Genomic DNA, 16765 nt, shown 5'->3' with positions numbered 1-16765 from the left:
TGTAGGTTCGGCGGATTGGCCATGCTAAATTGTCCCTTAGTGTCCAAAGAAGTGTAGGTTCGGCGGATTGGCCATGCTAAATTGTCCCTTAGTGTCCAAAGAAGTGTAGGTTCGGCGGATTGGCCATGTTAAATGTGTGGGGTTACGGGATCGGGCTTGTGTAAGATACTCTATCAGTGTGGAGCGGGAGGCGTGATTGGTGCTATATTGTTAGTCTGTGACATGTCCACTTGCCTGTTTTCCTGATGCTGCCCACTACGCTAACACTGAGAACTGCAACTGAACCTGTGCCTGCGCTGTGGCCCAAACAAACACCGTGATCCGACCTTACCTGTATGTTTGTCATGAGGAACAGGATTCCTCCCACAGCCAGCAAGCAGATTGCAGGGAAAAGCATTAGTGCGATTCCTGCAACAGAGAGTGGAAGAGAGAGAGAGGTCGGCGGGAGAGACAGAACATTATAAAGTGCGGTGCTCCCTCAGGACTTATATTCATTCGCGGGTTCAGGGTGTCACTTGTAAGACCAATACTATGTACCCGGGATTATAAAACTCGTAACATAGCCGCTACACGACTGTACCCCGGATTATTAATCCAGTAACATAACCCCTACACTACTGTACCCTGGATTATTAATCCAGTAACATAACCCCTACACTACTGTACCCCGGATTATTAATCCAGTAACATAACCCCTACACTACTGTACCCCGGATTATTAATCCAGTAACATAACCCCAACACTACTGTCCCTGGATTATTAATCCAGTAACATAACCCCTACACTACTGTACCCCGGATTATTAATCCAGTAACATAACCCCTACACTACTGTACCCTGGATTATTAATCCAGTAACATAACCCCTACACTACTGTACCCTGGATTATTAATCCAGTAACATAACCCCTACACTACTGTCCCTGGATTATGAATCCAGTAACATAACCCTACACTACTGTACCCCGGATTATTAATCCAGTAACATAACCCCTACACTACTGTACCCTGGATTATTAATCCAGTAACATAACCCCTACACTACTGTCCCTGGATTATTAATCCAGTAACATAACCCCTACACTACTGTACCCTGGATTATTAATCCAGTAGCATAACCCCTACACTACTGTACCCCGGATTATTAATCCAGTAACATAACCCCTACACTACTGTACCCTGGATTATTAATCCAGTAACATAACCCCTACACTACTGTACCCCGGATTATTAATCCAGTAACATAACCCCTACACTACTGTACCCCGGATTATTAATCCAGTAACATAACCCCTACACTACTGTCCCTGGATTATTAATCCAGTAACATAACCCCTACACTACTGTACCCCGGATTATTAATCCAGTAACATAACCCCTACACTACTGTACCCTGGATTATTAATCCAGTAACATAACCCCTACACTACTGTACCCTGGATTATTAATCCAGTAACATAACCCCTACACTACTGTACCCTGGATTATTAATCCAGTAACATAACCCCTACACTACTGTACCCTGGATTATTAATCCAGTAACATAACCCCTACACTACTGTACCCTGGATTATTAATCCAGTAACATAACCCCTACACTACTGTACCCTGGATTATTAATCCAGTAACATAACCCCTACACTACTGTCCCTGGATTATTAATCCAGTAACATAACCCTACATTACTGTACCCCGGATTATTAATCCAGTAACATAACCCCTACACTACTGTACCCCGGATTACTAATCCAGTAACATAACCCCTACACTACTGTACCCTGGATTATTAATCCAGTAACATAACCCCTACACTACTGTCCCTGGATTATTAATCCAGTAACATAACCCCTACACTACTGTACCCTGGATTATTAATCCAGTAACATAACCCCTACACTACTGTACCCTGGATTATTAATCCAGTAACATAACCCCTACACTACTGTACCCTGGATTATTAATCCAGTAACATAACCCCTACACTACTGTACCCTGGATTATTAATCCAGTAACATAGCCCCAACACTACTGTACCCTGGATTATTAATCCAGTAACATAACCCCTACACTACTGTACCCTGGATTATTAATCCAGTAACGTAACCCCTACACTACTGTACCCTGGATTATTAATCCAGTAACATAACCCCTACACTACTGTACCCTGGATTATTAATCCAGTAACATAACCCCTACACTACTGTACCCTGGATTATTAATCCAGTAACATAGCCCCAACACTACTGTACCCTGGATTATTAATCCAGTAACATAACCCCTACACTACTGTACCCTGGATTATTAATCCAGTAACATAACCCCTACACTACTGTACCCTGGATTATTAATCCAGTAACATAACCCCTACACTACTGTACCCTGTATTATTAATCCAGTAACATAACCCCTACACTACTGTACCCTGGATTATTAATCCAGTAACATAACCCCTACACTACTGTACCATGGATTATTAATCCAGTAACATAACCCCTACACTACTGTACCCTGGATTATTAATCCAGTAACATAACCCCAACACTACTGTACCCTGGATTATTAATCCAGTAACATAACCCCTACACTACTGTACCCTGGATTATTAATCCAGTAACATAACCCCAACACTACTGTACCCTGGATTATTAATCCAGTAACATAACCCCTACACTACTGTACCCTGGATTATTAATCCAGTAACATAACCCCTACACTACTGTACCCTGGATTATTAATCCAGTAACATAACCCCTACACTACTGTACCCTGGATTATTAATCCAGTAACATAACCCCTACACTACTGTACCCTGGATTATTAATCCAGTAACATAACCCCTACACTACTGTACCATGGATTATTAATCCAGTAACATAACCCCTACACTACTGTACCCTGGATTATTAATCCAGTAACATAACCCCAACACTACTGTACCCTGTATTATTAATCCAGTAACGTAACCCCTACACTACTGTACCCTGGATTATTAATCCAGTAACATAACCCCTACACTACTGTACCCTGTATTATTAATCCAGTAACATAGCCCCTACACTACTGTACTCGGGATTACTAATCCAGTAACATAACCCCTACACTACTGTACCCTGGATTATTAATCCAGTAACATAACCCCTACACTACTGTACCCTGGATTATTAATCCAGTAACATAACCCCTACACTACTGTACCCTGGATTATTAATCCAGTAACATAACCCCAACACTACTGTACCCTGTATTATTAATCCAGTAACATAGCCCCTACACTACTGTACCCTGGATTATTAATCCAGTAACATAACCCCTACACTACTGTACTCTGGATTATTAATCCAGTAACATAACCCCTACACTACTGTACCCTGGATTATTAATCCAGTAACATAACCCCTACACTACTGTACCCTGTATTATTAATCCAGTAACATAGCCCCTACACTACTGTACCCTGGATTAGTAATCCAGTAACATAGCCCCTACACTACTGCACCCTGGATTATTAACCCAGTAACATAACCCCAACACTACTGTACCCTGGATTATTAATCCAGTAACATAACCCCTACACTACTGTACCCTGGATTATTAACCCAGTAACATAACCCCAACACTACTGTACCCTGGATTATTAATCCAGTAACATAACCCCTACACTACTGTACCCTGGATTATTAATCCAGTAACATAACCCCTACACTACTGTACCCTGGATTATTAATCCAGTAACATAACCCCTACACTACTGTACCCTGTATTATTAATCCAGTAACATAGCCCCTACACTACTGTACCCTGTATTATTAATCCAGTAACATAACCCCTACACTACTGTACCCCGGATTATTAATCCAGTAACATAACCCCTACACTACTGTACCCTGGATTATTAATCCAGTAACATAACCCCAACACTACTGTACCCTGGATTATTAATCCAGTAACATAACCCCTACACTACTGTACCCTGTATTATTAATCCAGTAACATAGCCCCTACACTACTGTACCCTGGATTATTAATCCAGTAACATAACCCCTACACTACTGTACTCTGGATTATTAATCCAGTAACATAACCCCTACACTACTGTACCCTGGATTATTAATCCAGTAACATAACCCCTACACTACTGTACCCTGGATTATTAATCCAGTAACATAACCCCTACACTACTGTACCCTGGATTATTAATCCAGTAACATAACCCCTACACTACTGTACCCTGGATTATTAATCCAGTAACATAACCCCTACACTACTGTACCCTGGATTATTAATCCAGTAACATAACCCCTACACTACAGTACCCTGGATTATTAATCCAGTAACATAACCCCTACACTACTGTACCCTGGATTATTAATCCAGTAACATAACCCCTACACTACTGTACCCTGGATTATTAATCCAGTAACATAACCCCTACACTACTGTACCCTGGATTATTAATCCAGTAACATAACCCCTACACTACAGTACCCTGGATTATTAATCCAGTAACATAACCCCTACACTACTGTACCCTGGATTATTAATCCAGTAACATAACCCCTACACTACTGTACCCTGGATTATTAATCCAGTAACATAACCCCTACACTACTGTACCCTGTATTATTAATCCAGTAACATAACCCCTACACTACTGTACCCTGGATTATTAATCCAGTAACATTGCCCCTACACTACTGTACCCTGGATTATTAATCCAGTAACATAACCCCTACACTACTGTACCCTGGATTATTAATCCAGTAACATAACCCCTACACTACTGTACCCTGGATTATTAATCCAGTAACATAACCCCTACACTACAGTACCCTGGATTATTAATCCAGTAACATAACCCCTACACTACTGTACCCTGTATTATTAATCCAGTAACATAACCCCTACACTACTGTACCCTGGATTATTAATCCAGTAACATAACCCCTACACTACTGTACCCTGTATTATTAATCCAGTAACATAGCCCCTACACTACTGTACCCTGGATTATTAATCCAGTAACATAACCCCTACACTACTGTACTCTGGATTATTAATCCAGTAACATAACCCCTACACTACTGTACCCTGGATTATTAATCCAGTAACATAACCCCTACACTACTGTACCCTGGATTATTAATCCAGTAACATAACCCCTACACTACTGTACCCTGGATTATTAATCCAGTAACATAACCCCGACACTACTGTACCCTGGATTATTAATCCAGTAACATAACCCCTACACTACTGTACCCTGGATTATTAATCCAGTAACATAACCCCTACACTACTGTACCCTGGATTATTAATCCAATAACATAACCCCTACACTACTGTACCCTGGATTATTAATCCAGTAACATAACCCCTACACTACTGTACCCTGGATTATTAATCCAATAACATAACCCCTACACTACTGTACCCTGGATTATTAATCCAGTAACATAACCCCTACACTACTGTACCCTGGATTATTAATCCAGTAACATAACCCCTACACTACTGTACCCTGGATTATTAATCCAGTAACATAACCCCTACACTACTGTACCCTGGATTATTAATCCAGTAACATAACTCCTACACTACTGTACCCTGGATTATTAATCCAGTAACATAACCCCTACACTACTGTACCCTGGATTATTAATCCAGTAACATAACCCCTACACTACTGTACCCTGGATTATTAATCCAGTAACATAACTCCTACACTACTGTACCCTGGATTATTAATCCAGTAACATAACCCCTACACTACTGTACCCCGGATTATTAATCCAGTAACATAACCCCTACACTACTGTACCCTGGATTATTAATCCAGTAACATAACCCCAACACTACTGTACCCTGGATTATTAATCCAGTAACATAACCCCTACACTACTGTACCCTGGATTATTAATCCAGTAACATAACCCCAACACTACTGTACCCTGGATTATTAATCCAGTAACATAACCCCTACACTACTGTACCCTGGATTATTAGTCCAATAACATAACCCCTACACTACTGTACCCTGGATTATTAATCCAGTAACATAACCCCAACACTACTGTACCCTGGATTATTAATCCAGTAACATAACCCCTACACTACTGTACCCTGGATTATTAGTCCAATAACATAACCCCTACACTACTGTACCCTGGATTATTAATCCAGTAACATAACCCCTACACTACTGTACCCTGGATTATTAATCCAGTAACATAACCCCTACACTACTGTACCCTGGACTATTAGTCCAATAACATAACCCCTACACTACTGTCCCTGGATTATTAATCCAGTAACATAACCCCTACACTACTGTACCCTGGATTATTAATCCAGTAACATAACCCCTACACTACTGTACCCTGGATTATTAATCCAGTAACATAACCCCTACACTACTGTACCCTGGATTATTAATCCAGTAACATAACCCCTACACTACTGTACCCTGGATTATTAGTCCAGTAACATAACCCCTACACTACTGTACCCTGGATTATTAATCCAGTAACATAACCCCTACACTACTGTACCCTGGATTATTAGTCCAGTAACATAACCCCTACACTACTGTACCCTGGATTATTAATCCAGTAACATAACCCCTACACTACTGTACCCTGGATTTTTAATCCAGTAACATAACCCCTACACTACTGTACCCTAGATTATTAATCCAGTAACATAACCCCTACACTACTGTACCCAGGATTATTAATCCAGTAACATAACCCCTACACTACTGTACCCTGGATTATTAACCCTGTAACATAACCCCTACACTACTGTACCCTGGATTATTAATCCAGTAACATAACCCCTACACTACTGTACCCTGGATTATTAATCCAGTAACATAGCCCCTACACTACTGTACCCTGGATTATTAATCCAGTAACATAGCCCCTACACTACTGTACCCTGGATTATTAATCCAGTAACATAGCCCCTACACTACTGTACCCTGGATTATTAATCCAGTAACATAACCCCTACACTACTGTACCCTGGATTATTAATCCAGTAACATAACCCCTACACTACTGTACCCTGGATTATTAATCCAGGAACATAACCCCAACACTACTGTACCCTGGATTATTAATCCAGTAACATAACCCCTACACTACTGTACCCTGGATTATTAATCCAGTAACATAACCCCTACACTACTGTACCCTGGATTATTAATCCAGTAACATAGCCCCTACACTACTGTACCCTGGATTATTAATCCAGTAACATAACCCCTACACTACTGTACCCTGGATTATTAATCCAGTAACATAGCCCCTACACTACTGTACCCTGGATTATTAATCCAGTAACATAACCCCTACACTACTGTACCCTGGATTATTAATCCAGTAACATAACCCCTACACTACTGTACCCTGGATTATTAGTCCAATAACATAACCCCTACACTACTGTACCCTGGATTATTAATCCAGTAACATAACCCCTACACTACTGTACCCTGGATTATTAATCCAGTAACATAACCCCTACACTACTGTACCCTGGATTATTAATCCAGTAACATAACCCCTACACTACTGTACCCTGGATTATTAATCCAGTAACATAACCCCTACACTACTGTACCCTGGATTATTAATCCAGTAACATAACCCCTACACTACTGTACCCTGGAATATTAATCCAGTAACATAACCCCTACACTACTGTACCCTGGATTATTAATCCAATAACATAACCCCAACACTACTGTACCCTGGATTATTAATCCAGTAACATAACCCCTACACTACTGTACCCTGGATTATTAGTCCAATAACATAACCCCTACACTACTGTACCCTGGATTATTAATCCAGTAACATAACCCCTACACTACTGTACCCTGGATTATTAATCCAGTAACATAGCCCCTACACTACTGTACCCTGGATTATTAATCCAGTATCATAACCCCTACACTACTGTACCCTGGATTATTAGTCCAATAACATAACCCCTACACTACTGTACCCTGGATTATTAATCCAGGAACATAACCCCTACACTACTGTACCCTGGATTATTAATCCAGGAACATAACCCCAACACTACTGTACCCTGGATTATTAATCCAGTAACATAACCCCTACACTACTGTACCCTGGATTATTAATCCAGGAACATAACCCCAACACTACTGTACCCTGGATTATTAATCCAGTAACATAACCCCTACACTACTGTACCCTGGATTATTAATCCAGTAACATAACCCCAACACTACTGTACCCTGGATTATTAATCCAGTAACATAACCCCTACACTACTGTACCCTGTATTATTAATCCAGTAACATAGCCCCTACACTACTGTACCCTGGATTATTAATCCAGTAACATAACCCCTACACTACTGTACCCTGGATTATTAATCCAGTAACATAACCCCTACACTACTGTACCCTGGATTATTAATCCAGTAACATAACCCCGACACTACTGTACCCTGGATTATTAATCCAATAACATAACCCCTACACTACTGTATCCTGGATTATTAATCCAGTAACATAACCCCTACACTACTGTATCCTGGGTTATTAATCCAGTAACATAACCTCGACACTACTGTACCCTGGATTATTAATCCAGTAACATAACCCTACACTACGGTACACTAGATTATTAATCCAGTAACATAACCCCTACACTACTGTAACCTGGATTATTAATCCAGTAACATAACCCCTACACTACTGTACCCTGGATTATTAATCCAGTAACATAACCCCTACACTACTGTACCCTGTATTATTAATCCAGTAACATAACCCCTACACTACTGCACCCTGGATTATTAATCCAGTAACATAAACCTACACTACTGTACCCTTGATTATTAATCCAGTAACATAACCCCTACACTACTGTACCCTGGATTATTAATCCAGTAACATAACCCCTACACTACTGTACCCTGGGTTACTAATCCAGTAACATAACCCCTACACTACTGTACCCTGGATTATTAATCCAGTAACATAACCCCTACACTACTGTACCCTGGATTATTAATCCAGTAACATAACCCCTACACTACTGCACCCTGGATTATTAATGCAGTAACATAACCCCTACACTACTGTACCCTGGAATATTAATCCAGTAACATAACCCCTCCACTACTGTACCCTGGATTATTAATGCAGTAACATAACCCCTACACTACTGTACCCTGGATTATTAATCCAGTAACATAACCCCTACACTACTGCACCCTGGATTATTAATGCAGTAACATAACCCCTACACTACTGTACCCTGGATTATTAATCCAGTAACATAACCCCTCCACTACTGTACCCTGGATTATTAATGCAGTAACATAACCCCTACACTACTGTACCCTGGATTATTAATCCAGTAACATAACCCCTACACTACTGCACCCTGGATTATTAATGCAGTAACATAACCCCTACACTACTGTACCCTGGATTATTAATCCAGTTAAATAACCCCTACACTACTGTACCCTGGATTATTAATCCAGTAACATAACCCCTACACTACTGTACCCTGGATTATTAATCCAGTAACATAACCCCTACACTACTGCACCCTGGATTATTAATGCAGTAACATAACCCCTACACTACTGTACCCTGGATTATTAATCCAGTAACATAACCCCTACACTACTGTACCCTGGATTATTAATCCAGTAACATAACCCCTACACTACTGTAACCTGGATTATTAATCCAGTAACATAACCCCTACACTACTGTAACCTGGATTATTAATCCAGTAACATAACCCCTACACTACTGTACCCTGGATTATTAATGCAGTAACATAACCCCTACACTACTGCACCCTGGATTATTAATGCAGTAACATAACCCCTACACTACTGTACCCTGGATTATTAATCCAGTAACATAACCCCTACACTACTGTAACCTGGATTATTAATCCAGTAACATAACCCCTACACTACTGTACCCTGGATTATTAATCCAGTAACATAACCCCTACACTACTGTACCCTGTATTATTAATCCAGTAACATAACCCCTACACTACTGCACCCTGGATTATTAATCCAGTAACATAAACCTACACTACTGTACCCTTGATTATTAATCCAGTAACATAACCCCTACACTACTGTACCCTGGATCATTAATCCAGTAACATAACCCCTACACTACTGTACCCTGGATTATTAATCCAGTAACATAACCCCTACACTACTGTACCCTGGATTATTAATCCAGTAACATAACCCCTACACTACTGTAACCTGGATTATTAATCCAGTAACATAACCCCTACACTACTGTACCCTGGATTATTAATCCAGTAACATAACCCCTACACTACTGTACCCTGTATTATTAATCCAGTAACATAACCCCTACACTACTGCACCCTGGATTATTAATCCAGTAACATAAACCTACACTACTGTACCCTTGATTATTAATCCAGTAACATAACCCCTACACTACTGTACCCTGGGTTACTAATCCAGTAACATAACCCCTACACTACTGTACCCTGGATTATTAATCCAGTAACATAGCCCCTACACTACTGTACCCTGGATTATTAATCCAGTAACATAACCCTACACTACTGTACCCTGGATTATTAATCCAGTAACATAACCGCTACACTACTGTACCCTGGATTATTAATCCAGTAACATAACCCTACACTACTGTACCCTGGATTATTAATCCAGTAACATAACCCTACACTACTGTACCCTGGATTATTAATCCAGTAACATAACCCCTACACTTCTGTACCCTGGGTTACTAATCCAGCAACATAACCCCTCCACTACTGTACCCTGGATTATTAATGCAGTAACATAACCCGTACACTACTGTACCCTGGATTATTAATCCAGTAACATTGCCCCTACAATACTGTACCCTGGATTATTAATCCAGTAACATAACCCCTACACTACTTTACCCTGGATTATTAATCCAGTAACATAACCCCTACACTACTGTACCCTGGATTATTAATCCAGTAACATAACCCCTACACTACTGTACCCTGGATTATTAATCCAGTAACATAACCCCTACACTACTTTACCCTGGATTATTAATCCAGTAACATAACCCCTACACTACTGTACCCTGGATTATTAATCCAGTAACATAACCCCTACACTACTGTACCCTGGATTATTAATCCAGTAACATAACCCCTACACTACTTTACCCTGGATTATTAATCCAGTAACATAACCCCTACACTACTGTACCCTGGATTATTAATCCAGTAACATAACCACTACACTACTGTACCCTGGATTATTAATCCAGTAACATAACCCCTACACTACTGTACACTGGATTATTAATGCAGTAACATAGCCTCTACACTACTGTACCCTGGATTATTAATCCAGTAACATAACCCCTACACTACTGTACACTGGATTATTAATCCAGTAACATAACCCCTACACTACTGTACCCTGGATTATTAATCCAGTAACATAACCACTACACTACTGTACCCTGGATTATTAATCCAGTAACATAACCCCTACACTACTGTACCCTGGATTATTAATCCAGTAACATAACCACTACACTACTGTACCCTGGATTATTAATCCAGTAACATAACCCCTACACTACTGTACACTGGATTATTAATGCAGTAACATAGCCTCTACACTACTGTACCCTGGATTATTAATCCAGTAACATAACCCCTACACTACTGTACCCTGGATTATTAATCCAGTAACATAACCCCTACACTACTGAACCCTGGATTATTAATCCAGTAACATAACCCCTACACTACTGTACCCTGGATTATTAATCCAGTAACATAACCCCAACACTACTGTACCCTGGATTATTAATTCAGTAACATAACCCCTACACTACTGTACTCTGGATTATTAATCCAGTAACATAACCCCTACACTACTGTACCCTGGATTATTAATCCAGTAACATAACCCCTACACTACTGTACTCTGGATTATTAATGCAGTAACATAACCCCTACACTACTGTACCCTGGATTATTAATCCAGTAACATAACCCCTACACGACTGTACCCTGGATTATTAATCCAGTAATATAACCCCTACACTACTGTACCCTGGATTATTAATCCAGTAACATAGCCCCTACACTACTGTACCCTGGATTATTAATCCAGTAACATAACCCCTACACTGCTGTACCCTGGATTATTAATCCAGTAACATAACCCCTACACTACTGTACCCTGGATTATTAATCCAGTAACATAACCCCTACACTACTGTACTCTGGATTATTAATCCAGTAACATAACCCCTACACTACTGTACCCTGGATTATTAATCCAGTAACATAACCCCTACACTACTGTACCCTGGATTATTAATCCAGTAACATAACCCCTACACTACTGTACCCTGGATTATTAATCCAGTAACATAACCCCTACACTACTGTACCCTGGATTATTAATCCAGTAACATAACCCCTACACTACTGTACCCTGGATTATTAATCCAGTAACATAACCCCTACACTACTGTACCCTGGATTATTAATCCAGTAACATAACCCCTACACTACTGTACCCTGGATTATTAATCCAGGAACATAACCCCTACACTACTGTACCCTGGATTATTAATCCAGTAACATAACCCCTACACTACTGTACCCTGGATTATTAATCCAGTAACATAGCCCCTACACTACTGTACCCTGGATTATTAATCCAGTAACATAACCCCTACACTACTGTACCCTGGATTATTAATCCAGTAACATAGCCCCTACACTACTGTACCCTGGATTATTAATCCAGTAACATAACCCCTACACTACTGTACCCTGGATTATTAATCCAGTAACATAACCCCTACACTACTGTACCCTGGATTATTAGTCCAATAACATAACCCCTACACTACTGTACCCTGGATTATTAATCCAGTAACATAACCCCTACACTACTGTACCCTGGATTATTAATCCAGTAACATAACCCCTACACTACTGTACCCTGGATTATTAATCCAGTAACATAACCCCTACACTACTGTACCCTGGATTATTAATCCAGTAACATAACCCCTACACTACTGTACCCTGGATTATTAATCCAGTAACATAACCCCTACACTACTGTACCCTGGAATATTAATCCAGTAACATAACCCCTACACTACTGTACCCTGGATTATTAATCCAATAACATAACCCCAACACTACTGTACCCTGGATTATTAATCCAGTAACATAACCCCTACACTACTGTACTCTGGATTATTAATGCAGTAACATAACCCCTACACTACTGTACACTGGATTATTAATCCAGTAACATATCACCTACACTACTGTACTCTGGATTATTAATCCAGTAACATAACCCCTACACTACTGTACCCTGGATTATTAATCCAGTAACATAACCCCTACACTACTGCACTCTGGATTATTAATCCAGTAACATAACCCCTACACTACTGTACCCTTGATTATTAATCCAATAACATAACCCCTACACTACTGTACCCTGGATTATTAATCCAGTAACATAACCCCTACACTACTGTACCCTGGATTATTAATCCAGTAACATACCCCCTACACTACTGCACCCTGCATTATTAATCCAGTAACATAACCCCTACACTACTGTACACTGGATTATTAATCCAGTAACATAACCCCTACACTACTGTACCCTGGATTATTAATCCAGTAACATAACCCCTACACTACTGTACCCTGGATTATTAATCCAGTAACATAACCCCTACACTACTGTACCCTGGATTATTAATCCAGTAACATAACCCCTACACTACTGTACCCTGGATTATTAATCCAGTAACATAACCCCTACACTACTGTACCCTGGATTATTAATCCAGTAACATAACCCCTACACTACTGTACCCTAGATTATTAATCCAGTAACATAACCCCTACACTACTGCACCCTGGATTATTAATCCAGTAACATAACCCTTACACTACTGTACCCTGGATTATTAATCCAGTAACATAACCCCTACACTACTGTACCCTGGATTATTAATCCAGTAACATAACCCCTACACTACTGTACCCTGGATTATTAATCCAGTAACATAACCCTTACACTACTGTACCCTGGATTATTAATCCAGTAACATAACCCCTACACGACTGTACCCTGGATTATTAATCCAGTAACATAACCCCTACACTACTGTACCCTGTATTATTAATCCAGTAACATAACCCCTACACTACTGAACCCTGGATTATTAATCCAGTAACATAACCCCTACACTACTGTACCCTGGATTATTAATGCAGTAACATAACCCTTACACTACTGTACCCTGGATTATTAATCCAGTAACATTGCCCCTACACGACTGTACCCTGGATTATTAATCCAGTAACATAACCCCTACACTACTGTACCCTGGATTATTAATCCAGTAACATAACCCCTACACTACTGTACCCTGGATTATTAATCCAGTAACATAACCCCTACACTACTGTACCCTGGATTATTAATCCAGTAACATAACCCCTACACTACTGTACCCTGGATTATTAATCCAGTAACATAACCCCTACACTACTGTACTCTGGATTATTAATCCAGTAACATAACCCCTACACTACTGTACTCTGGATTATTAATCCAGAAACATAACCCCTACACTACTGTACCCTGGATTATTAATCCAGTAACATAACCCCTACACTACTGTACCCTGGATTATTAATCCAGTAACATAACCCCTACACTACTGTACCCTGGATTATTAATCCAGTAACATAACCCCTACACTACTGTACCCTGGATTATTAATCCAGTAACATAACCCCTACACTACTGTACCCTGGATTATTAATCCAGGAACATAACCCCTACACTACTGTACCCTGGATTATTAATCCAGTAACATAACCCCTACACTACTGTACCCTGGATTATTAATCCAGTAACATAGCCCCTACACTACTGTACCCTGGATTATTAATCCAGTAACATAACCCTTACACTACTGTACCCTGGATTATTAATCCAGTAACATAACCCCTACACTACTGTACCCTGGATTATTAATCCAGTAACATAACCCCTACACTACTGTACCCTGGATTATTAATCCAGTAACATAACCCCTACACTACTGTACCCTGGATTATTAATGCAGTAACATAACCCTTACACTACTGTACCCTGGATTATTAATCCAGTAACATAACCCCTACACTACTGTACCCTGGATTATTAATCCAGTAACATAACCCCTACACTACTGTACCCTGGATTATTAATCCAGTAACATAACCCCTACACGACTGTACCCTGGATTATTAATCCAGTAACATAACCCCTACACTACTGTACCCTGGATTATTAATCCAGTAACATAACCCCTACACTACTGTACCCTGGATTATTAAACCAGTAACATAACCCCTACACGACTGTACCCTGGATTATTAATCCAGTAACATAACCCCTACACTACTGTACCCTGGATTATTAATCCAGTAACATAACCGCTACACTACTGTACTCTGGATTATTAATCCAGTAACATAACCCCTACACTACTGTACTCTGGATTATTAATCCAGTAACATAACCCCTACACTACTGTACCCTGGATTATTAATCCAGTAACATAACCCTACACTACTGTACCCTGGATTATTAATCCAGTAACATAACCGCTACACTACTGTACCCTGGATTATTAATCCAGTAACATAACCCCTACACTACTGTACCCTGGATTATTAATCCAGTAACATAACCCCTACACTACTGTACCCTGGATTATTAACCCAGTAACATAACCCCTACACTACTGTACCCTGGATTATTAATCCAGTAACATAACCCCTACACTACTGTACCCTGGATTATTAATGCAGGAACCTCAGGACCCTCCCGGCCCCATCAGCCTGTATCTCAGTTCATTATTCTCCGCTTAACCTGCGGGTCACTTCCCACTGTTTGGAAATGGAGCTGGGCAGTCGGGAAGGGTCTCGGGAGGAAGCGGCACTCACCAGAATTGGAGAACGCAATCATCAGGTTGGCTGAAGTGTACAGTAATCTGCAGCGATGGGGGGTGGGTGGGGGAAAGAAACACAACATGTTTTAAACCTGATCTGGCTTCCTCTCTACCACCCACCCGCCACAGACTGCTCCCCCCACTTCACCCCACCCCCAGTAACTTCACCTCCCACCAACTCCCAACATCTCAAACCGTCTCCAGCCCATCAACTCATCCACAGTCAGCAGTCCGGGAAGAAATAGCAGGCAGGAGGAGGCCAGTCTGCCCATCGAGCCTGTTCCGCCCCACTCTTTCAGACCATAAGACGTAGGAGCAGAATGAGGCCACTCGGCCCATCGAGTCTGCTCCGCCATTCAATCATGGTTGATAAGTTTCTCACCCCCATTCTCCTGCCTTTTCCCCATAACCCCTGATCCCCTTATTAATCAAGAACCTGTCAATCTCCGTCCTAAAGACACTCAGTGACCCGACCCCCTCTGTGGCAAAGAGTTCCTCAGATTCACCACTCTCTGGCTGAAGAAATTCCTCATCTCGGTTCTAAAGGATCGTCCCTTTACTCTGAGGCCGTGCCCTTGGATCCGAGTCTCTCCCGCCAGTGGAAACATCCTCTCCACGTCCACTCTATCCAGGCCTCGCAGTATCCTGTAAGTTTCAATAAGATCCCCCCTCATCCTTCTAAACTCCATCGAG

General features: G+C 40.7%; 1 protein-coding gene across 1 annotated transcript in view; it reads right to left on the bottom strand.

Moving 5' to 3' along the window:
• LOC144486552 (equilibrative nucleobase transporter 1-like) overlaps positions 1 to 16155 on the bottom strand; it is a 54646-nt gene extending 38491 nt beyond the window's left edge. The window contains exons 1-2 of the mRNA XM_078204607.1: positions 16068 to 16155; positions 332 to 408 (exon numbers count right to left, since the gene is read on the bottom strand). Of these exons, the coding sequence (XP_078060733.1) occupies positions 332 to 408; positions 16068 to 16155 (165 nt within the window). The remainder of the gene's footprint in view (positions 1 to 331; positions 409 to 16067) is intronic.
• Positions 16156 to 16765: the final 610 nt, after the last annotated feature.

Source organism: Mustelus asterias, unplaced genomic scaffold, assembly GCF_964213995.1.
Source record: "Mustelus asterias unplaced genomic scaffold, sMusAst1.hap1.1 HAP1_SCAFFOLD_395, whole genome shotgun sequence".
NCBI lineage: Eukaryota > Metazoa > Chordata > Chondrichthyes > Carcharhiniformes > Triakidae > Mustelus > Mustelus asterias.
The sequence above is the reverse complement of the archived record's forward strand: the minus strand, read 5'-3'. Positions and strand labels throughout refer to the sequence as shown.